Below are 26,584 nucleotides of genomic sequence, written 5' to 3'. Positions count from 1 at the left end.
TAAGGGTGCATATAACACACAAATGTCTATCATACGCGAATAAATAAGTCTTGTGTACATTGATCAATCGGAAGAGGTTATATTTGGATTGTTCACAAGCCAATATATACACAAATATTGCTGTGGGTGCTTATTACATTGAATACGGTAAGCATAAAATTCCCCTGATGACTCGAACAGTTCAAAATAAAATATAACATCCCCACACTCGCCAGACCACCCACTTCTTACACATTTGACTACTGTATTAGCAGTAGGGTACCACACATGCATGCAATAATAGTCACAATGAAAATCCAACACAGGAGCAATATGTGATGAAGATTTATTTACGGTAAGTAACATAGTGATCCTAGGAAGAATTTCCATTGTCTTCAGTAGAAAACTATTCAGCAAGAACCTGCTTGCTTATAAGAGTATATATAACAGCATATATGTAACCATAAACATACTGAACTGTACACTATTATACACTTTATACACTTTAAACCATAAGGACTTGTCTCAAGGACTTCTAATGAAATCTGATCAAAGGCATAGAGCATGTTAGCAAGGTTTTAATACAAAAATAGATGTATGAAACTCAACATGTTCTTAAGATTTGATTAGGTTTGTATACAAGAGAAATACACATCTATTTCCAATGAAATATAATATTCTTTCGAATAATTGATACAAAATTCATATCAATCCAATAACCAGGGACATGTCAGTCAGAGATTAATCATGTAACTAAAAAGCGATAAGGTTCTGATACATTTAATTTTGGTGGGTCGGCAATATTTCAATGACTGTAAAATGATGGTGTAGGAATATGATTACCATATTCGACTTAATAAGCGCCCATGGCGATATTTGCCAATATAAATCCCAATTAGCTCCCCTTTCGATTGATCAATGCACATGAGACATTTATTCGTGTATAATACGCACTCGTATGTATCATTTCAGGCTGTCAGCATAAACCATAAAATTTACGATCTTTCAACTGTTTTTTTCCACCAAAATTATATTCTAATAAGAGCCCCCTATTTCTAATTTTGAGAGTGACCTGGGCGCTTATTATGTGGAATACGGTATACATACTGTACTGCAAACCTTGTTGGGACTTTGCAGGACACAAAAATTAATGGCAAAAGGACATTTTCATAATTTTATCAAACTGTAATTTGCTCCCTGTCTATCTGGCCTTTGAAGGGACATTATGCTGCTGTCCTTGTCATTTGACTAGTAATGCAGAAGACAGTAATCTTTGTTAGATAAATAATCCTATCCGTCGCACTTGTTTTTACACTTATCCATACCATATTTAATAAAGACATACATATGTCTTGTGACAATTTAGGTCTGGAATCCTATGAGTAGCTTTTACTGACCACCTTTAATGCCAAAGTTTAAAATACTTCACCATACACCTTTAAAGGTCATTATTGAGTGCTGTGTTCGCCAGACAATAACTTGCTAAGTCGAGTGATCAGGGTTTAACATCAGCAAATTATGTTTCAGCAATAGTCTGTCCTGTGGTCCAAAAGGTGGTTGCAATCATCGAGGAGGATGGAGCACAATCAGCCTGTTACATCTGTGAGTTGGGTTTTCCCTGGTGATCACTCTTGTAACTACATGTACTAATGGATAATCCACACTCAGTAGCCATTGTGGACAACAGATTCTCTGTTAATAAACAGCAAGAATTAGGAACTGGCGAGTATTTCTGGAAATCTGTGAGGATATATTTTTTTAAAATTATTGGAGATTGCAAACAGGTATTTCAGGTTCAAAGATGTTAAAATTATCAATTTCCTAGCCTAAAACTAACTAACAGTAACAACTAGTTATCAAGTTATATAAAACTATGATTGGTAACATGATTTACTAGTACATGTACAAATTAGATAAATAAACATCTTTGTAAATGCAGTAAAGATATTGGAAACCCTTTTCCCCAAATACTCCAACTCTCAATTCTTTCTTATCTTTGAGGGGGGCACGGGTGGCCCAGTCGTCTAAGGCGCCGCGATTCGCTGTGCAGAGTTGCGTCCCTTGGGCACGCCAGAAACCTATGATTGTGGGTTCGAATCCCGGTTCGCCCCAATTATGTTTCTAGGTTTGTCAGCACCATACCCGTGCTCGTGGGTTTCACCGAAGTGGTAAACGTCTGAGACCTGCATCACTTCGGGCTTTCCTTCCACATTAAGCTGACACGCCGTGATATAACTGGAATACTGTTAAAAGCGGCGTTAAACCCAACTCACTCACTCACTCTTATCAAGCAATATTGAGAAACAAATCAATAAAACGGTATCCAAGAAACAATTCCCACCAGTTGACACAGTGATGGAAGTCATGAAATCCCAGGAACGCTATCAGTTGCAGAGTCCGATCACCAACAGATCTTTCTTGTTACACGCTAATTTGTCCAGCATCCAAATACAAATGAACAATCAGCTTCCAACACATGTCTGTTTGCTCGGGCTTCATGGCAGAATGTCAAAGTACCACTGTGCCAGAATCTAGCAGGAATCCAGTTACGTGAAAGAAGCATCAGCAGGGATTACCAATCCATTTGAGGATTTTGTCTTGAAATTGATAACATGAAGAGTGACGGATAACAATGCTGAAGGATTTGCCAGTAATTGGTTTTGGTGTTATGCCGAATAAAGACGGCTTTTACTTTCTTCAGGTATCAAATCTGGGTGGGAAAATACCTAACCTTACTTTACTGGTCTGCAATGGTGCCAAGAGACTGTTTCATTGGAATATTCTTAAGAAACCTTTTAGTATGAATATGCATGTTCTGGTATATAAAGTTTCTTTTTAATTTTTTTACTAAAAAAGATGCCCTTTTCTTAATGCCGATACACCTGTTTTTCTGGAAAAAACACTTTTTAAATATTTATTACATATAACAAAAACATGATTTTTTTTTAATGTGTGAATGGGTTATCTCCCCTAGTTCAGATCAGCCCAGCTGCCTTGTATAAATGACTGGGCCATAACCCTCCATGCAAGCTATTGTTGACCTGATTTAGTATAGTACATGTACATTTGAAACATACAACCTGTGTGAGATTCTTACAACAGAACGTAATACACCTCTGTATTTCACTGACTTATATGATTTCCTTGGGTTGTAAATAGTTGCCATGCAAGTTTCTTAAAATAGATAGCACACAACGCCTGTTACAAAATATGTATGTTTAGAAGTTATGTGTTTGAAAGGGTCATGCTTTCATTCATATGATTCACCTATTACAAGATCTATAAAAACATAAAATTGAATTTCAGTAGTGTACACAGCATTCTGGGTGTGATCTTTCTATACACAATACAGCATGACAATGAACCAAGGTTTAGTTAAACTGGAAATATATATTCCTGACAAACTAAAGGGGACTCAAGATGCAGTCTTTCAGATAGGTTTTGAGATTCCAGCAGGATAGTGTATGACATAACGGAGTACAACATCTTAATTTTCAGAGAAATTGCTAAATATTGTATACACTGTGAACGATCATAACATATTGGTAATACGATGAGAAACAGAAAATCCTATGCATTATCATTAGATTTATTGCTAAGGGCAAGGTCCAGGTATTTTCCTTCAATCAGTTTGGTAGATTCACAGTAAACTGTGGACGTGCTTTGTTTACCAAGGTAAAGGACAAAGCGTTAAATGTTTTAATGACATTTTCTAGATAACACCATATCTAGCCATTTCTGGTTTTAAATGTGGCAAAATGTGAAAAGGTCAACAATATACAGCATGTTTATTTCAATGTCAGTTTACTGGAGGATTTAAAGTCAGGCCAGAAGAATTTAATTACTTTTAAGCCTCCCAAATCTGTAATTGGAAATACATGTATTCATATTTCATTGAAATTTTGACTTAGCTATTCTCTTCCCTGCTTCAGCCAAGACTTCACCTTGATACTGTATTTCCCTAAATTAACCCAAACTTCAAAAGAGAGTGGGGGAGGTCGGGTAGCCTAGTGGTTAAGGCATTTGCTCATCACGCCAAGGACCCAGGTTTGATTCCCAACATGGGTACAATGTGTGAAGCCCATTTCTGGTGCCTCCTGCCTTGATATTGCTGGAATATTGCTAAAAGCAGCGCAAAACTAAATTCACTCACTCATTCACTTAAAAGTCTTATTCTTATATTTATTCTCACCTCTCCTGCCCTTAAATATTTTGGGGGGACAAATCTGTAAAACATGAAGTTAAACTGATCTGGCCGAAATAAGAAATAAATATATCTGGAATATGAGAACATGTTGTCGGTGGTTGTGAGTTAATTTCAAGATTTATTAAAAATACAGTGAAATATCCGGCAAAGAACATATTCTCAAAAAGCCAAAGTACAAATTTCACTTTCAATAGATGAATTACCGTATTCGCGTAATAAACGCCCAGGGTGCTCTCAAAATTAGAAATGGGGGGCTCTGAGTAGATTGTTATTTTGATGAAAAAAAACAGCCTTGAAAGATAAATTTTGTGGTTTATGCTGACAGCCTGAAATGTTTATATACGACAGATATATGTTTCCAGAATGCGTATTATACGCGAATAAATAAGTCTTTTGTACATTGATCAATCGGAAGGGGTGCTAATTGGGATTGTTCACGGGCAAATATATTAGTAAATATCGCACTTATTAGAGCAGGGCGCTTATTACGTCCAATACGGTAATTAAAACATCTCACACAAGAGGTTAGCCTTCCGGCATCTGTTGTAACAACATGTTCACTGTTTGTGTGGGACTTGTTAATCAGGTTATATTTTATCAAACGCCACTGCCACTATCTTTCCTACCTGATATTAGCATTACAAATACATGACTCTCCTCTGTGAGATTATACATCGCCTTTGAGGCATGAACTGAGAGATTCGGTTTCATGTTGGTGGATGGCCAGCAAGGCTAGGGAGTCGACCTGGATTCTTACTCCCTTCTATTGGGAGATTATTTTCTTTCACAGAATGACCTGCCCCATATTGTTCTAACACCCCAACAAAATGCTGTGTTTGAAACTATTCTTATTTCCAAACACCTTCATGTTGATAGTATTGTATAATTTCATTTCAAACAGGCTCTTTCATGAAAACCTAACACCTAGCCTTTATGGAAACTGGGGGTGTGGGGTATTACCGGTACACCTGTATATTGTGGTGCAAATCTTCGGCAATATGTATTGCGATACGTTTGTAAATGTAGCAATATATTGGGGAAAATATAAATAAGTATATTTATGTGTTCCTAATCGATATGGAGATGGAAAATAGTATCTTTCTGATACAACTTGCCTGACGATCTTTTTATCAATTAGCGTGTACACGTCGCGACTATCAAGCTCCTCACAGTGATAGCCTGTTTGTGTTGCTCTCAATACCAAGAGTATATAATTAAGGTGTCTGATTAACTCATGAAAATGTAAATTGGCAATACCATATTTGACGCGCCCTGCTCTAAAAAGCGCCCATGGCAATAATTGCTCGTGAACGATCCCAATGAGCACCCCTTCCGATTGATCAATGTACACATGACTTGTTTATTCGTGTATTATACACACTTGTGTGTTATATGCAACCTTATTTATGGGCAATTGAATTCTGGAAAATATATCTGTCGTGTATAATACACACAGACCTTTCTTTTGTATCATTTCAGGTTGTCAGCATAAACCACGAAATTTACGATCTTTCAACTGTTTTTTTTTTCACATCAAAATTTTATTCTAATGAGCACCCCCTATTTCTAATTTTGAGAGCACCCTGGGCGCTAATTACGTCGAATACGGTATATTGCAATACGCACTACAGGTTAAAGTATGGCAATATATTGCTATACAAAATCCAGGTCAATACACAGGCCTAATGTAAATTGACATTCCTAAAACCACATCCTGAATTCCTACATTAATAAATTATTCACTTATAAGTCAACCTATTTCTGTGTTTCAACAATGACTACCGTATCCACAGTAAAAAGTACCCTGAGTGCTTAGAAAATTGGTAAATGAGGACTGTCATTAAAATCATTTTCAAAGTTAATTTCTTTTTAAGATAATTTTATCAAACTTGGTTCCACAGTCAATAAAACTGAAACATTTTTTATAATAGTAACTGGGGAATAATATACCACTTCTGCTTTGCTGTTTTCTGTAAAATAGATCTGTAAGATACACAAGAAAATATGTAAATGTTTGGTTTTAGCTGCATCTAACAGTTTGTCAGGGGTTGGAGAAGGTAGAGCTTCAGATCTGGGTCCCGTTCCACAAAGCGATCGTAGCCGTAAGACGATCGTAACTCCCATACTTTAACATAGACTTACGACAGTCTTAGCGCTAAGATAGCATTGTGGAACAGGCCCTGTTCAATTTCTAGAACATTGACTTATTATCATCCCAAACCTCCTGAAGATATGTTTCAAATTTGGTAATCATATAAAAGAATGTGCTGTCAAATGTTGATGATATATTACCATTTGTCTCTGGCAAAATAATTGGCAGGGTGCTTACTACAGCAAATTCGGTAATTGTTTTAGTGACAAGTAGAAGAGCTGTACAATGAAGCAGTTTTTGTCTGTAAAAGCCATATTACAACAGGGTGCACCTTGTATGGTGGACCTCACAAGTTGTACCTTTGTGGCAAATCGAACCAGAGTCAATTGCAGTACCCAGTAACATTAGTAGGATCAGGAACTTTCAGTTTCTGTATGCTTCCATGCTAACTTGATCGAAAGCAAACACATGGTTTGAAACATTGTATCTGGTGATGATGAAGACATAAAGGAATGCATTTTTATATATTAATAATATCAATTTGGTCAAACAAAATATGAATACTTAAACAAGATCATCTCTTCACCTACAAAACATTTATCAAGGTCATGTCATCAGAGCTGTAGACGCATCAACACGCTGTTCAGGGTGCTTCCATGCAATTCAACATTAGTATCAGTATGAAGAGTAGGAAGTGATTAAAGATGTATACAATACAATAAATTTGAGATAAAGACGTATAAACTCATCATTCATATATATATAGTACTTAACATATATACAACCATCTTCCCGTGGAAAGGGCGTTAACTGCGAAAAAGTCCAGTTTCTACCCTTGCCGAACTAGGCTGGAATTTCTGGGCTCGATCGTAGTGCCACCAGTGGCTATTACGAGTTATGTCCCTTCTATGTCCATCGTATTGACCAATCAGATTCCACCTCTCATATCACTTACATTTGCTTCAAACAAAATTGGGGGACCCAGTCAAGATGATCCGAAAGAGAATCAAAATGTATATTGTAATAAAACGGGTCTTACTTCAGGAAGTGCATCAAATCACGTGACCACTTTGATTTAAAACATGAAATGATTTTGAAAATATCTTTTGACGCCGAGCTGGCGGTAGACGTGCTTTGCAAATCCTGCACGCGACCAAAATCTGTATGACAGTTTACGAACAGGATGTCAATTTCATTACGCGATTTTGATGGGACTATGCATAGACTCGTTAGTCCAGCCAAAATGTAACTCCATAATACCAGCCTAGTTCGGCAAGGGTGGAAACTGGACTTTTATGGTCAGTTAACTCCTTTGCCTTGGGAAGATGATATACAACTCAAAAGAAGTTAAAGAACACCTGATTCCTTCATATTACTATAGTTAATCTGTCTTTTGGGTAGTATACATTGGATTATTGAGGATGCTTAAATAAGGAAATCCATGAAAAAAAGATAATGAAGGAGAGGCTCCTTATAATGCGTCAGTGCCCACTCAATTAGGTGAACTTAGGTCACAGACACTTTGAACAGAGAGACTTGGTACAACAGGTCAACTGCTCTACAAGTTCTCCAGTAGTAGGGGTGTGCTGTATTACCGGTATAATAGTAAATTGAGGTTTATTTTCACCATGATACGTATCACAATATTATATTTTAATGTTCGGTTTTTGGGTGATTTCAAATAGTGATTTTTATCATGAGTTATCCACTTGCCAAATACCTTTGAAATGTTTCCGTAATTACATAATGTAAGTTCGCTTCTTGGAGTTCTTCTGTGGCAGTGGTTAACACCAAGTCATCACTGTCCCGGAGCGTGCATCTTTGCGTATTTATAGAATGACTAAACATTATGCTATTCTATTTGTGAACTTCATATCCTGCACTGACGTTTCAAATTGCTTCTGAATTCAAAATGTTTAATTATACAATATATTGTGATACGTATTTCAATATGGTCTTGTGCATTGTAAAGCAATGTGAAACACTTTACACATCCAATACCCTTCCCCATCCAGAAGCAATCTGAAGGGTGATGGTCTTTGCCTGAAAACAATTTACAGGCAGGGATTTCAATCAGGTGGTTAAGTTCCAAGGTATTTGATCCATGTAAACCAGTGTAAAACAGGCACACAATCATGAGACTGGCACATTGTACACATATACATGACAACGTGTTGTGAACGACCAGCTGGCTCCGGCATAAATTTGTTAAACATTCAGTCTCCACATAAATATTCATGAGCATTCATAAAATGTAAAATTAACTTTCAACGGCATGTCTTCCTGCTACTATTTTCGTAACAGCTTTAAACACATTGGATCAGTTGACTAACTGCATTATACTGTATTAAAAGCCATTTAACAACAAGGCCCTAACACAACAACTTCTTAAACCAACAATATGTAACACCAAACCTCTTCACTGTAACCATAGGAACAAGTCCTTGTTATACAAAAGAAATAACTCTGCACTGTCATTTGCCACACAGGACAAAAGTACTCAAAAGAGGTATCCATTCAGGCATATTCTAAGAACACTTGGTCATACTTGGCGGTTTAAAGCTCTCAGTGCAAAGATGAAAAGGTGTATATTCTAAAAAGGTGTTTATCCTGTACAGAATCCATTTTGGTATCTATTTACTGCATTACTCGAATGGTGTTACCTTACAACGTCACAATCTCGAAAGCAAAACCCAAGTCGGATGATGTAAGTCTGGATAAGGCACTGAACATGTTTTAGGGTTTGTCCTGATTTACAGCGTCCAAATGCTGTGGCTACTGACAGATCACTTTTTTCTTTGAATTTGTTTAAACGAATTTCAACAGATGTACTACTTTTTATCAGGTTATTTACTTGAGATTGGTGAGGAAAATTTGATGCCATTACAAGTTAAATGTACTATAACACTCTACCCAACACAAATGTTTCATTTCTAATCAGGTTAGTCACAGTTTTATCAAAAAGCCTGAAAAAACATCAGTGTTCCCAATGTATTCCTTAAGGCTTTGACAACAGAACAACTCCTCAATATCCAAGTTTTAAATTCAGGATGCTGACCTGGGAACTGTTCCGTGAAGCAATCTTCATGCAAAGATCATTGTAACTCCCATACTTTAACATAAAATTTAACTCAATAGTGAATACTATTGATATCTTTACTATTTACCTGATAAAGGGGTACCCCTAAACGCCATTTCAAAGAATAAAGAAGTTGTTATCCATAACAGTGGCATGTATTCATGTTACTCCAACTTCTATACCTTCTAAGAATTCAGTTCTACAATAGTCGTAGCACTAAGATAGCTTTGTGGAACAGGGCCATGGTCAGAACCCCTTTGACTTAATACCATAATTTTGAACACGATAATTTAGGTTTCCTTGTAGAACAGCCAAGAGTAAAAAATGTAACTACCGTATTCGACGTAATAAGCGCCCACGGCAACATTTGCTAAGATATTGGCTAGTGAACAAACCCAATTAGCACCCCTTCCATGTGATCAATGTACACAAGACTTTATTCACGTATAATACTCACTCGTGTGTTATATGCACCCTTAATTATGGGCAGTTAATTCTGGAAAAATATATCTGTCGTACATAAACATTTCAGGCTGTCAGCATAAACCACGAAATTTATCTTTCAACTCTGTTTTTTTCACCAAAATAACATTCTAATAAGAGCCCCCTATTTCTAATTTTGAGAGCGCCCTGGGCGCTTATTATGTCGAATACGATAATTCACTCTTCGATGCAATTTGCACACAAAATGAAATTGCATCCAATTGAATCCACAAGGAGACAGGGAGCATCATACATCCAACCTGTAAGCCTGGACACTGTGAGATTCTCACATCCAGGACAGTGGACAAAGACCGACACATGGTGGCCAGTTCCTGGAAGCTAGCCATTCATTGGATAAGGACAGAGACAATTGTCTCTGCTAAGGCACAACACTTGCTTGTAGACTTTCTATAAGTGCACTTCCTTCAGCTGTTGTATATATGGGTTGGAAGATAACACTACCACATAAATATCTATATCCATAGGAGCTGGTAAATATAGCTGTATATATATAGATCCACATCCATACTATATGCACAGGTAACTTGAAAATATCAGTAGCCGTGTCTTCTTCGTGGCTGGCACTGAACGGAAATTCTTGTGTTACTACCAAAGAATATTTAGTAATATATCCACAAACAGAATAAGCTGGCACTAGAATATCCACAAACGAACTGAGCTTGTACTAAGCTATCACAGAACCTCATTGCATATCCACAAAAATGCAACATATCATATCCACAAATATTTCACAATGATAAACATATATTCCATGAGGCACCACCTATAATCGAATCATTTCTTCATTCTCAATATCATCCACAACTATTGTCGGAATATATGACCTTGGTTGGTTGACGTCCTTGACCTTTGAGGTTGATTTTCCTTGCATGGCAGCAACGGCCGACTGACTGAGATTTACACCTTTGTAATCCATTTTAGCATCACTGCCATTTTCTGTGTTACTCTCAACGTCATTTGCAATTGGTTCCATTCCTAGCTCAAAATCATCAAAGTCGTAGTAATCCCAGACTGGAGTTTCTGGCCGTGATGGACCTGGAGAAGCAACAGCTTCCTCTAAATGTACAGGACTGGGGACAGACTTCGGTACATTTTCCATCTCAATCTCCATGTCACCATTGAATTTTGGTGGCTTGATTCTCTTGAGTTTGTGATTTGAGTTTGCACTCTGATCCCCTGAACCCACGTTCACCACACAATCCTTTCCATTCTTTTTCTGACCTTGAACTTTGACCTCCTCCAATTGACCTGGCAACACCTGGTCACTGGCAGGAATGTCTATACTACTGAAATCAGGTACAATTTTTCGCTTGACCTTGACCTCATCTAGCTCTGGTTCAAAGTCAAAATCATGTGACCCGTTATGCATATTAATGGACGTTGAAGGCACTTTCTCTTCATGAATGGTAATTCCGTGAAGTTCAATATCACTGGCGGATCTTGGTGTCTGAGGCACAGACAGTGAATCTCCCTTACCAAAGTCTTGCAACATAGGCGAACTATAAAACACTCCAAGGCTACTCTCCAATTGCAGTTCACTGGCACTGTAAACTTTCATGTTGTTGGGGATTGTATAGTTCATGCATGGAATTAATGGGATCTTTTCTCGTATAAGCTTCTTCACAGCAAGCTTGAGCGGCATGTTGATCATCGCAACCAAGAAAATCCGCTTTGTGTACCTTTGTGTCATACAGACTTCGATTTGAACACTTCTCTCGTTGATGATTTCCTTTGTCACGCCGGTGTATTGCAGCGGCATTGCGAAATGAAAATTGGATGGCATGAAGACGTACTGGATTCCTGGATTCTCTGCAGAACGGTTGGTTGCGACGTGGGCCTCACTAGGAGCGACCTTCACCTCTTCAGTCCTCCTGTTGGTCTTCTTGGGTTTGTCTGGGATGAGGTAACTCCGAACAAAGATAGTGTTGATCATTGATGTATGAGCTGAAAAATATACAAACAAATATCAAACTACTATAATTATGGATGTTATCAAATATTGTGATATTGATTAAGGGGTGATGAGTAAATATTTTCAACCCGGGTACCCAACACCCTATATTTCCCGACCCAACCCAGGTATACCTACTGAAGATCTGAAGAGTTGGGAACAAAATGTGTCATTGGGTATTGTTTTACCGCAGCACTTGCAAAAGATATTTAGATACATGTACAAAACGATCAGATCATGCTGAAGTTGACTGAAGCTTTATCTTTACTCGAACATATACAAGTCAAAAGGAATGTGTGCATCATCAGAAATGCGAACAATAGTCTGGTTGCTGGTTTGTTGTTTAACGCCACACTCAGCAATATTCCAGCTATAGGACGGCGGTCTGTAAATAATCGGGTCTGGACCAGACAATCCAGTGATTAATATCATGAGCATCGATCCACGCAATTGGGATCAAAGACATGCATCAACCAAGTCAGCGAGTCTGACAACCCGATCCTGTTAGTCACCTTTTACGACAAGCATAGTCACCTTTTACGGCAAGCATGGGTTGCTGAAGACCTATTCTACCCCGGAATCTTCACGGGTCTGCAAACAATAGTGACTTGTAGAGTAACCACTGAGCTATAGAGAGTTTTTGTCATTAAACAATATATCACGTGACTAACCACAGGTATGGGTAGTACTGTGTGTCCTACTCAGCACCCACCCACCCAAACAGAGTACTCCACTCCCTTATATTGATGTATCTATAAATGTTTAATGTCCATACTTTATCCAAACAAATTTATGAATATTGATACAAATTAATTTTTCACTGTCACAGACATGTTTACACATCATAAGATTACCATGGTTAAGATGGAGTGAGTGAGTTGGGTTTAACGCCGCTTTTAACAGTATTCCAGTTATATCGCGGCGTGACAGCTTAATGTGGGAGGAAAGCCCCAATTGATGCATGTCTTAGACGTTTACCACTTCGGTGAAACCCACGAGCACGGATATGGTGCTGACAAACCCAGACACATAATCGGGGCGAACTGGGATTCGAACCCACAATCATAGGTTTCTGGCGTGCCCAAGGGACGCAACTCTGCACAGCGAATCGCGGCGCCTTAGACGACTGGGCCACCCATGCCCCCTGGTTAAGATGGACAATATGAAGGCAGAAGATTCAATTTTTTAACATTTTGATGGATCAGTCTAGTTCATATTTAGCATCAGGTTGATTAAATGCAGGTCTATACATAAACAGAATAACTAATTTTGTTATTAATCGATATAAAGTGATACTTTTGCGCCTATATAACAATACTAAACTTTCTAATCAATCAATGACAACCCCCCTAGACAACATTAGCTTAATAAAGAATTTAAACATTATTATTTACAAAATCAAATTCTGTCATATTTTGTCTTGAAAGTGCTCATGTCTAGAGTGTTGCATATCTATATATCAGCCATGATGCAAGAAATATCTTCTATGGAGATTTTGGCCACGTTTTTCATTACAAAATAATTCTTATATCATAAACATATCATACACCTCTTACAATTTGACTTCAATATTTTCTTCGTTTTTTGTAGGTATAAATGTGTAGCGGATTTATGCAAAGAGTGCAGAATGATTTTTATATTTATAATTCCATAAATGTCACAAAGAAATTGAAGTTAATTCTTGTAAATAAATACATCATAATAATAGCTTCACAGACTGCTTGTTTAATCATTAACACAAGAAACTGTAGACAACAGTACAAAATCGGCAACATGACTCAAGCCAATCAGGAAACAATAGTTTGTGAGGTGGGTGTGTCCTATTTTCTTTTTTGTTTGTGGAAACAAAAATGCAAAATCTTTTGCTTGGTTGCCCAATCAAAAGCCACAGAATCACCTGCAATTTATTCATTATGACGAAGGGCCTTCGTTAACAGATACAGAAAAATATGAAGCTGCTCTTAAATTAGTATTTAAAAAAATGAATTTCAGGATATCACACACAATGATATAAAAGACCAGGGTTATTGATAACATCTCTAATAATCTGCTGACCAGACAGTCTACAAACTGTTGTGGAGCTGATCTGATCATGTTTGGGCAGTGTTCCCTCTACAGTGTGGCATTGTTGCGTCTCTATCAGTTATGATGTGCGACATATCTCCTAAATGGGGCAGTTCTGCACATTTTCCAATTCAAAATAAATCTGAAATCATTAACCTGTCATGAAATTACACATACCGTATTCGACGTAATAAGCGTGCCGCTCTAATAAGCGCCCACGTCGATATTTTGCTAATACACTGTACATGTATATTGGCTAGTGAACAATCCCAATTAGCACCCCTTCCAAATGATCAATGTACACAAGACTTATTTATTATGTTTAATACGCACTTGTGTGTTATATGCACCCTTAATTACGGGCAATTGAATTCTGGAAAATATATCTGTCGTGTATAATACACACATACTTTTCTTTTGTACCATTTCAGGCTGTTAGCATAAACCATGAAATATACGATCTTTTTTCTCACCAAAATTATATTCTAATATGATAAGAGCCCCCTATTTCTAATTTTGAGAGCACCCCAAGCGCATATTACGTCAAATACGGTATGTAAAACATTTTTCCAGCTCACCACTTCCTGTTATGTTTATCAGCAGTGTGTGGGCAACGTCTGATAATCAACAAAATAAGGTTTAAATTTCCTCTCTGATAACAGTGCCAATGGTACAGCAAAAATAAAAAAGGCCCAGTTAAAATAAGTTTCTGCAGCCTGAAGGGCAAACTTAACAATTTATTCTATGAAGCCAGTTATAAAAATTATTTTGCATGCATGAGTTGTACAAATATGCCAAAGTAGCGTCATGTTGGGAGTTTTGTTGCACCCCTTTTCTGAAACTGAATTTGACTCAATACATAAAAATATGAGAAGAGAATCAATTATCATATCCACATTCCTTTCTGGCTACATTACATAACTTTTTCCAGCCAATAGCAGCACCTTAGACCACTGGACTACCCACTTCTGGTGCAAGATAGACTGGTCAAAGTCGGTCACTTGCTTTGTAAAAACTGTTTAATTTCATCACATTGACAGGTGATTGAAAATTCAGGTTTTACAGAGCCTAGGGATAAATATGTACCTGGTATTTACATGTAATCTACAGAGCCATCGGCCAGCCTTTAATGACAGCACTAAACATATAGGACATGAGTTCACGGAGACCTTACATTTGTTTGCTTGGTTCATTCATCTGACCTTAAAAAATTGAAAATACAAAAAAAATAAACCTGAATGACAAGGTTTTTTAATTCAGCCGACGGTTACGATTGCCTTGACAATAAAAATAATCCAAGGCATTTTTATGGGACTAAAACAATGTTTTTCCAGCATTTTATAATATTCATGAGGACCAAGCCAGACCAAGATTATTCTATTTTATCACCAACCAAGCAAAATCAAACTTTAAGATGATTAAAAATATCCTGTACAATGCATGTCATTTTTACTTTTTCAAGACCTCCCGACAAAATGTTTCACTTTTGAATCTTTCAACCAAAAAAATGAAAAGTCTGGCTTAACTGGTTTCAATCAGGCAGTACTGGAGAAATGTCAGCCATTACAGAGCACTGATTATGCTGAGAATGTCAGCAAGCTCATTAACTGACCGATTACTGCAGGATGATTCATGGTGCCGCTTATTAACATTCTAGAAGGACATTTTCAGGCTTCTGTTTGCAAGTTTCATCAAGAATACATAATGACATGAATTTTAGATCGAACAACAGCTTCAGTTATGACTAAATCTCATGAACACATTGGCAAAATTTCATCAGGTTTAAAAATTAACACAAGTCCTGTAGATCAAGTCAAAATGCTTGAAGAAATTAAATGTTGGTGTTCATATTCTTCTCGCTCAAACTTTTGGCATCTTCTGATAGCATTTCTGGAAGTGATATGGACAAAATATTGTTACGAGGTCTGCGTTTGGCTTACGTTTCTATTTCTGTTTTTTAAACCAATCAGCGATGCAGTTACAGACAGGCATGGAAGAGAAATATGACTGGATACACGCTTGTCACATGGCTTTTTGGACTGTGCTCTCGAGTGAAAGACAAACCAAACCAAAACAAGTTACGTCTGAAGTTAACATTATTTAGATTGAAATAGAATTTCTAGGCATCTCAAGGACGCATCTAGATTTGTTTTTTGTGTCCCAGTATTTTACCTTTGCATATTTTTGTGTATGGGACGGCGTAAAAGCAAAAACTGTACATAATTAGAGACTGGTCGCTAAACTGTGTTTCCAGTTCTACCACTTTATAACAGATGCATATTGCTAGAGGCTGAACACTGTTCTATGCTACTAATGATGTGTCAAGCATCACACAACCAGCTTCATGTGAGAGGAAGGCCAAAGTAACTTTGTAGAAATCCACAAGTAAAGGTATGATGCTGATTCACCTAGCATCACCTTCTGCAGGCTACCCGTCACTTCTCCACAAGATGTTACAAACACTTTTGTAAGAAAGTAAATATTAAAAAAATGTACATTCAAAAATCTTGCTGTAAAAAAAACAGCTAATTTTGTCCAAAATTAGCACAGTTTTCCTCAAAATCTGACCATTTAATATATTTGTTTTACAATTATTCTAATGTCAGAATACTATTAAGTATATTATTGTCAATATAAACTGTAGATAATATTGTATTATTTCTTTGACAAATAAATGTGAGAGAGTTTTTGTGAGAGTTGCAGAAATCTGCGATTCACTGACATCAGACATGAGTACGAGTGACCTTATCTCAGGTGGGGGCCCATCTCACATCCACGCAAGTGGGACACGATGACATGCATCAACCAAGTCAGCGAGCCTGACCACCCAATCCCGTAAGTCGCCTCTTGTGACAAGCATTGTCGCCTTTTACGGCAAGCCAACTATGGATTGGGTTCATTGACATCAAAGTAATGTCTTGGCCCCTGTTCCATTAAGCAATCTGTTGAAACTTCCATTGAAACAGAGGCTTTCAAATATCATTTTGCTGAGATTATATTTTGGAAAGATGGCCTGCTTCCTTGAAGTTCTGCAACCACATCAATCAGATCTGATGACGCTCCAGTCCTGACTGGACACAAGTGTGGACAGACTGACCGACAAAGTACTTATCTGGTCAAAGGATGTAAAACCAGAGCGGACATGACACTAGACAGGACCTAGCAGTCACGCCTTGGGTGGTCCTGTAACTCATACAGACGTACTGCTTGTGTTGGGAGTAGGCGGCGTGACCAGGTAATGCAGTGTTGGAAATTAAGCATGAAAGTCAAAAGGTCAAAGTGGTTCAAAGTCAAAATTTGGATGGTCCCAAGATTAACATGCTTTAGCAGCACTAAACAGGATCGTAACAATCTCTCATTGTTTGTTTTTATAACATTCTTTCCTCCCTGATTTTAAAGACGGATGTTTACGTATCTGTAAAACTGGTCTGTATATATGTATATATGAATCATAATGTCTTGTCTTTTAAAATTGCATCTGTCCCGTAATGGAACGTTTCTGCAATAAATATTATCTTATCTTATCTATCTTATTGGACACATTTGATGTATCCTTAAACACCTTTAACATTCTTAGTCCACTAGTCCTTATAATGATAACAAATAGCAAATCACTTAAAAATGGCATATTTCTACTAGTCCTTATGATACCTTAACTATTGGGCAGTTTGGCAAGGACTACAGGACTAGGGCTAATTTCTAACCCAGCTTAAAGATTGCATTCAATGATCATTACACAATATAAAACGTATGACAGTTTGTATGTGTGTACAATTTATCCCCCGTTAAATTAATAATTTTGTGATAATGTGCAGTGACCTTCAGCAAATGATAGCTATTCTCATTATGGATTTCTACTAAAATATGGGCCACAATTGCTATTTGTAAGAGAATATTTACTATGTTATTTCACATGTACTTACGTGGGGGGAGGAGCAGGTCGGAGATTTGCCACACCCTGATCTTGAGTGAGCCCTTGTGGATGTGGTACTCAAACGACAGGTGGAGGTGTCCCATGGCTGCAATGGACAACAGACAGTTGGTAGTAGAACACCTGCAACATTCCTAGTTACATCTAACATGAAGGGAAACTGGCAAATGAAGAGAATGAAATCTTGACAGCTTTTCAGATGTCAATATCATTATTACATGTCCAAAAAATATTGGTCAGTACGAGTGAGTGAGTGAGTGAGTGAGTGATGTTTTATGCCACTTTTTGCAATATTCCAGCAATATCACTGCAGGGGACATCGGAAAATGGGCTTCACACATTGTACCCATGTGGGGAATCGAACCCGGGTCTTTGGTGTGACGAGCCAACGCTTTAACCACTTGGCTATCCACCGCCCCGAAAGAGAGAGAAGATAGATTCCCCAGCATGTCAGCTTCAGATGCAAGGAAAGCGCCACGCTCAGCACTATTCAATGATATATCACGCCTGTAATAATAGAGTCTGGGAGAGATTAACCGGTTATTGATGTTATGAACAATGCACATCACTGTCAGGCTACAATAACATGCATCAACTATGTCACCGTACCACCCCACGTACCTTCCCCCTCTCACAACAGACGAGAGACCATTTCTAACCCACTTCAAAACAATGGTTTTTTGGGGTTTTGGTTTGGTTTGTTGTTTAACGCCGCACTCAGCAATATTCCAGCTATATGAAGGCGGTCTGTAAATAATCGAGTCTGGACCAGACAATCCAGTGATTAATATCATGAGCATCGATCCACTCAATTGGGATCGATGACATGCATCAACCAAGTCAGCAAGCCTGACCACCCGATCCCGTTAGTCGCCTCTCACCACAAGCACAGTCACCTTTTACGGCAAGCATAGTCACCTTTTACGGCAAACATGGGTTGCTGAAGACCTATTCTACCCCGGAATCTTCACGGGTCTCAAACAATGGTACATTGCTAACTCTTTGTCACTAGTCTGTCTGGCCCAGTTTTAGTAAAATCTAAATATTTTTTTACATTTGTAAACTTATCATGCATTTACAGTCACCATCATGACCATGACATGAACCATTAAACTCTACTCAGACCAATACAAGCATTTGGTCACGAGTCCATATGACAAATTTTATAGGAACACATATAAATTTGTCCAATACCTGAACCATTATCAATTTGGGTTTGATCATAAGACTAGAGCAGTATTTAATTCAAACACAATACATAACTTCCTTCTGTTATAAAGAGCCCTCTTTCAACACAGATTTGTCACAGCTTTGATCATGTTAGCTATTAAATGCCAATCTGCCCTGTGGGTCACCTAGCGATGTGTTGTACTATCAATTATCACTGGCCTGGAGCCAGTCATTTGTCTTTTCTTACAAGTAAGGGTTAGCCTAGCCTTTCATTGAAGGTAAAATATGCCGTGTGTTGTCTTGTCTGCAGGCTAGTACAAGAGTGCTGAGCCATTTGAACACACACAAAACTAAGTTTATGCCGGAGTTTATTTAAATTGACAAATTGTGAAGTTTTGGATGGGGGTTGGTTGGTTGGTTGTTTAACGCCGCACTCAGCAATATTACAGCTATATGACGGCGGTCTGTAAAATAATCGAGTCTGGACCAGACAATCCAGTGATTGACATCATGAGCATCGATCCACTCAATTGGGATCGATGACATGCTTCAACCAAGTCACCGAGCCTGACCACCGGATCCCGTTAGTCGCCTTTTACGACAAGCATAGTCGCCTTTTACTGCAAGCATGGGTTGCTGAAGACCTGTTCTACCCCGGAATCTTCACGGGTCTTGGATAGGGGACATACACCACATGAATCTTAAATCATTTAACATTATTAATATCATAATCTGTCAAGGATGTCAGGTATTCAAGAATGACTACCATCAAAGCACCAAATACATGGACAAATGCAAAGGGATTCCAGGGGAGATGGGTCCCCAGTACAACATGCTTGGAGTAAAAGGTGACTAAAAAGGGATTGGATGGTCACAATGTCACCACGCTGAATGTGTGCCACTGTTCTCTGACACCAGGGTGGTTACCAATGCACAGTACAAAATTACTCACATAATGTCAAGGAGCCCTTGTCATTACCCCAATGTTTAAGTCTAGAGTAAGGGGTCCCTAGATTTAAATAACACAGAAGACGTCAAGGACCATCCCTTAATTACACATGCTGCTGTGAGACCCGTGAAGATTCCGGGGGAAGAATAGGTCTTCAGCAACCCATACTTGCCGTAAAAGGCGACTATGCTTGTCGTAAAAGGCGACTAACAGGATCGGGTGGTCAGGCTCGCTGACATGGTTGATACATGTCATCGATCCCAATTGCGTGGCTCGATGCTCATGATGTCAATCACTGGATTGTCTGGTCCAGACTCGATTATTTTACAGACCGCTGTCATATAGCTGGAATATTGCTGAGTGCGGTGTTAAAAAACAAACAAACAAACATGCTGCTGTGCCATAAACCACTTCTGTGCTTGGCCCAGATGAATTTGTACAGGCCACGGTTATTTGGCTGGAATTTGACAACTGTGACATAAAACATCATTCATTCACTCAGACTATCAACCATGACTATCTCAAGTTAAAAAGAAGATTCTGTTACAACATTTGTGGTTAATGATACCTAGATTGAGAGAGAACACACTCAACTGGATGCTGTGTTACGGAAGTGAAATAGACACCCCTCTTGACATCTTCAACATTTCTGGGTCATGTAGCACGGAAAGCCCTATCTCAGTCAAGGATGACCACAGCAGAGCAAGATGTAATAGCCATTAGCCAGAGCACTAAGTGGGTTCAGTGGCAAAAGCACCTACATGGTGTAAAGGTTTAAAGGTGAAATGGACACCTAAGTACTGAAATTGACATCAGTAAATGTCAAGCTTGTGACACATTCTTGACATGTGACATTATGGAAAGATCTTAGGCAAAATAACTTCTAAGAATAACTGGTACAAAAGAAGAAAGGCATTTGACTTTAACCTGTACAGAAAATGAAGAAAAAATATGAAACTGATATTCCATGCCAGTGTGTGGTGTGGTGTGGTGTGGTGTGGTGTGGTGTGGTGTGGTGTGGTGTGGTGTGGAGTGATGGTTTGGTGTGGTGTGGTGTGGTGTGGTGTGGTGTGGTGTGGTGTGGAGTGATGGTGTGGTGTGGTGTGGTGTGGTGTGGTGTGGTGTGGTGTGGTGTGGTGTGGTGTGGAGTGATGGTGTGGTGTGGAGTGATGGTGTGGTGTGGTGTGGTATGGTGTGGAGTGGTGTGGTGTGGTGTGGAGTGGAGTGGAGTGATGGTGTGGTGTGGTGTGGTGTGGTGTGGTGTGGAGTGATGGTGTGGAGTTATGTGGTGTGGTGTGGTGTGGTGTGGTGTGGTGTGGTGTGGAATGGTGGTGTGGTGTGGTGTGGTGTGGTGTGGTGTGGTGTGGTGTGGTGTATTACGTGTGGTGTGGTGTATTACGTGTGGTGTGGTGTATTACGTGTGGTGTGGTGTATTACGTGTGGTGTGGTGTATTACGTGTGGTGTGGTGTATTACTTGTGGTGTTTGGTGTTTGGGGTTTATCACCACACTCAGCAATATTCCAACTGTATCACGGATGCCTGTAAATATTAGAGTTTGGACCAGACAATCCAGTGAGTGACATTATTAGCAACAATCCACACTGTCAGTGTACGATGGCTAACATCGTCCAGGACCCAAAGTGGCCTGACCACGTGATCCATCGTTGCCTCTAACAACCAGCACAGGTTGCAGGGAACCTCATTTAACCAGGGATCCATCCACACAGGGTTCCATGCCAGCCATACCAGGTCAAGAATAGGATCTGATTGTAAATATCACGTTATCTCCAATCATCAAACTGTACCAGCCATCCAAATCAACGACCCACATCATATTAATCAGCTGTGTTCTGGAAACATTCTCCAAATCACAGAGAACATCAAGCCTGTAATCGCATGTGACCAACAGGCTGTGTCACACAGAACAAAGGAAATTAACAATCATGAAATACCTCACAATGTTCATTGCCTGCAGACATTGCAAGCTGCTATCTGTCCATCACTTCCATGCTCTGTTCATGACTTGCCCATTAGTGTAATGAATGTCACTGGTCAGTCATGACCACTGACCATGAAAATACTAACATGAATATACATGTATCGTCAATCACCTGTTGGTCATTAGTAACGTACCTGGTACACTGATATTTTGACAGGCTACAACACCTTGGAATAATTTGTTCTAAATCATTCTTGAATCTCAAATGTCTTCGCTGCGACTTTTCAAAATGTTGACATACTGTATGGAATGGTGATTAACAAGCATTTCTCAGTTGATGCAAAATTGTTGCATTTATCATCTTTCCAAAAGTCGTTTTTGTTCATTACACAAAATTCTAAATTAACTAAAATTAATTAATACATGATACTTTTTTATGCACAGTAATTTCTTTTATTCTTTGTACGTTTCAGAGCTACTTCTTGCTCCTTCATCAGGTGAATGCTTAGTAAGTGCATAGAGTACTATAAAATATATATATATATATCATGACATTTAACAACACAAGGTGGGATGACTGTATAAAGATAACAACACAATGACAAAGTCAGTGACAAAGACATTGGATTAATGTACAAAGATAAGAATATAAAGCCGATTGGATAGGATTAAGATAACAGTTTAAGCCAATGAGATTAACAGGAGAGGATTAATTAAGTACAATTTACAAGACAATTTAGATGTTTCACAAAAATTGCAAATTTGCAGACTGACAGGATGTCGTTTCACCAGGTTTGGTAACATTTTGACAAGACTAGTAACATTTTGACAAGACTAGTAACATTTTGACAAGACTAGTAACATTTTGACAAGACCAGTAACATTTTGACAAGACTAGTAACATTTTGACAAGACCAGTAACATCTTGACAAGACCAGTAACATTTGGACAAGACCAGTAACATTTGGACAAGATTAGTAAACATTTTGACAAGACTAGTAACATTTTGACAAGACCAGTAACATTTTGACAAGACAGTAACATTTTGACAAGACTAGTAACATTTTGACAAGACCAGTAACATTTTGACAAGACTAGTAACATTTTGACAAGACCAGTAACATTTTGACAAGACTAGTAACATTTTGACAAGACTAGTAACATTTTGACAAGACCAGTAACATTTTGACAAGACCAGTAACATTTTGACAAGATTAGTAAACATTTTGACAAGACTAGTAACATTTGGACAAGACCAGTAACATTTGGACAAGACAGTAACATTTTGACAAGACTAGTAACATTTTGACAAGACCAGTAACATTTGGACAAGACCAGTAACATTTGGACAAGACAGTAACATTTTGACAAGACCAATAACATTTTGACAAGACCAGTAACATTTTGACAAGACTAGTAACATTTTGAAAGGACCAGTAACATTTTGACAAGATTAGTAACCTTTTGACAAGACAGTAACATTTTGACAAGACCAGTAAACATTTTGACAAGACCAATAACATTTTGACAAGATTAGTAACCTTTTGACAAGACAGTAACATTTTGACAAGACTAGTAACATTTTGAAAGGACCAGTAACATTTTGACAAGACCAGTAACATTTTGACATGACTAGTAACATTTTGACAAGACTAGTAACATCTTATAGCGACAAGTAACATTTCAATGAAATTAGTAATGCATGAACAATTTACGGCTGGTAACATTTCAACAGGACTGGTAACATTTTATCCAAACTGATAACATTTCAACAACACTGGTAGTATTGCCTGAATCTTTGAAGAGTTAAACACTTCCATCAAGCATGAAATAACATGTAAAGAAACATCAAACATGGCAGCCATTAGCAGGAATTATGACTATGATGTAATAGAGGTAGGGTATTCAAAGGTATTATGCACTTACATTAATACTAATCACATTCAATAGTCTTACAAAACATACTTACACCCGATCCTTCAACACAGAACATGAAACCTGTTAAGTACCATAGAAACACTGACACAAGGATATTACTATTAGATCTCCAATACGTATAACATTCATACGTCAAATGTTTGTTGAGAGTTGTGTTAACTGATTATTCAAGTCTTTGCCCCATAAAGATCAAGACATGAGCAGGTATCCCGATCTGCAGGAACACACGGTCTAACATCTACATTTGTTGAACACAACAACACTACGTCCTAATTAACACAAAAGAAAAATCACAAATATAAATCCAAAACGCATAATAAGATGACTTCATGCATGAAATGTGAGGTCTGACTTACATGGATGTTGAAATTGTCCCTTCATACGTGCAGCAAATCTAATCCGTGTCCACTGCAAGCCACATCTCCCCTACAAGCCCAACTAAAGCTACACAGCCCCACTCAAAGACTTCGCATTGGCCTATGAAATCTACACCAACAGGTCATGGGTGACATCAAAGAGGTCGCGGCTATGTACATTTCCCCCTGTCAATTGCATGATGAAAATCTCACGAAATAAATCTCGCTGTAGCAGGGTTACACAGTGTGTTGTGGATTTCATGATGAAATATACAGATTGATCAACGTTTTGAACATGATAACTTTGAAAGCCATTGTTAGTCATGTAATGTGATTACATCATCAGCGAGTGAGTTGGGTTTAATGCCGCTTTTAACAGTATTACAGTTATATCCATTGTGTCAGCTTAATGTGGGAGGAAAGCCCAAAGTGATGCAGGTCACTGGACGTTTACCACTTTGGTGAAACCCACGAGCACGGGTATGGTACTGACAAGCCTAGAAACAAATGGGGCGAACGATTACATCATGAATGGAGTGTGTTTGAAAACTGCTGGATCAACATATTTTAATGAATGTGTCAATGTCAACATGATTTATCGAGGTGCTAAAAAGTTAAAGACAGCTCACATGCACAGCAGAAATCACAGTGATTTAGCTTACGACAAATTGCATTCAGACCTTTTCATAATTTTATGATTTTTTTGTGGGACATTCTTCCATTTCATAACCAAACTTGAAAGTATCTTTTGGATGACAGCAGTCAGCAGCCTCCAAAATGACTTTATCTTAAACCCAGAATTACACATGTGATTGAGTGCAGGGATGGAAATTTGCCTGAGTAATTCTTCTAATGTTAAGGTTACTTCAGGGCAGGCAGAATTTCATTAAGGGACCGGTCATTTATTATAGGGGTGGGTGGGTTAGAGGGAATCAGGGGAGGGTAACCAAAAATATAACATCTCTTGGGGAGGGTCTTGAAAAACATGGACATTTTATTTTACAGTAAAACATAAAGTGCCTTTGCATTTTCTCTACAAGGACTTGGTCCTTGTTTTTCCAGTATATAAGAGCATCTCCCACCCTTAATTAATGATTGGTCCCTCAGAGGGTGTACTCATATAGATCACTATTCAGGATGGGAAATGTTTCAGAGCAATTTCTATAGCCTTGCTCCAAGGCTCTACTGAATGATAAGTCCATGGGTGTATTGAGTGAGTGAGTATGGTTTTATGCCGCTTTTAGCAATATTCCAGCAATATCACGGCGGGGCACACCAGAAATGGGCTTCACACATGGTACACATGTCGGGAATCGAACCCAGATCTTCGTCATGATGAGCAAACGCTTTAACCACTAGGGTACCCAAACTCCCCTCCAGGGGTGTATTGTAATTCTATCATAATAGGCAAGTCGAGATAAACGAACAAGGATGCCTAGTCATTTACAACTTTGGTGCAACCCACGATCATGGTAATGCTGAAAGATAAATGACCACATCCGTGTTACAAATCATCACGAGGCAAAACACGACTGACTGTCTGAGAATAGCATATTCACCAGTACAATTCCTGGAAAAAAAACTTCTAGGGGGATCTTGTTTTGTAATAAAACTGTCAGCAGGTCATTGCCATGTGGTCAGCAGAGATTCCAGAGCTCTTCACCCACTGCCAAGCTGGACACACACAATGTTATATAATCACATGTAACACCACAGGTGCCCGGCCAGTATAAGAGTAATTAACTGAGCGTACATCACAGATGTATTACATTCACTTCACTAATCTCCAATCTTGCTGGCAATGGATGTGAACAAAACCGAGCTGTGTCATGGAAGATGACTAGATGTATTTCAATGATTCCATTCATGCTCTGTTTTGCAAAATGGTTGAACATTTTTGGTCTCGCTAGAAAAAAATCATGGTGTTCAAGGCCCAAGGTCAACCAGCACATTGTTTATGGTTTCAAATGGCCACGGTACACTGTTTGACTACCATGGTAAATCATAAGGCTCCCATAGTTCAACATGGAAAACCACAGATATCTTAGACTACCATGGTAAATCATAAGGCTCCCATAGTTCAACATGGAAAACCACAGATATCTTAGACTACCATGGTAAATCATAAGGCTCCCACAGTTCAGCATGGAAAACCATAGATATCTAAGACTGCCATGGTAAATCATAAGGCTCCCACAGTTCAGCATGGAAACCATAGATATCTTAGACTGCCATGGTAAATCATAAGGCTCCCATAGTTCAGCATGGTAAACCATAGATATCTTAGACTGCCATGGTAAATCATAAGGCTCCCACAGTTCAGCATGGTAAACCATAGATATCTTAGACTGCCATGGTAAATCATAAGGCTCCCATAGTTCAGCATGGTAAACCATAGATATCTTAGACTACCATGGTTAATCA

The 26,584-nt window shown here is 38.4% G+C and overlaps 1 protein-coding gene across 1 annotated transcript in view; it reads right to left on the bottom strand.

Moving 5' to 3' along the window:
* Positions 1–9,902: 9,902 nt before the first annotated feature.
* Positions 9,903–26,584, bottom strand: part of LOC124144983 — a 56,985-nt gene continuing 40,303 nt past the window's right edge. The window contains exons 4-5 of the mRNA XM_046514607.2: positions 17,800–17,895; positions 9,903–11,805 (exon numbers count right to left, since the gene is read on the bottom strand). Coding sequence (XP_046370563.2) covers positions 10,625–11,805; positions 17,800–17,895 — 1,277 coding nt within the window. The 3' untranslated portion in view covers positions 9,903–10,624. The remainder of the gene's footprint in view (positions 11,806–17,799; positions 17,896–26,584) is intronic.

The sequence above is a fragment of the Haliotis rufescens genome, unplaced genomic scaffold (assembly GCF_023055435.1).
Source record: "Haliotis rufescens isolate VD_foot unplaced genomic scaffold, xgHalRufe1.0.p SCAF_55, whole genome shotgun sequence".
In the NCBI taxonomy this organism is placed as follows: Eukaryota; Metazoa; Mollusca; class Gastropoda; order Lepetellida; family Haliotidae; genus Haliotis; species Haliotis rufescens.
This window is presented reverse-complemented; position numbering and strand designations above follow the sequence as displayed.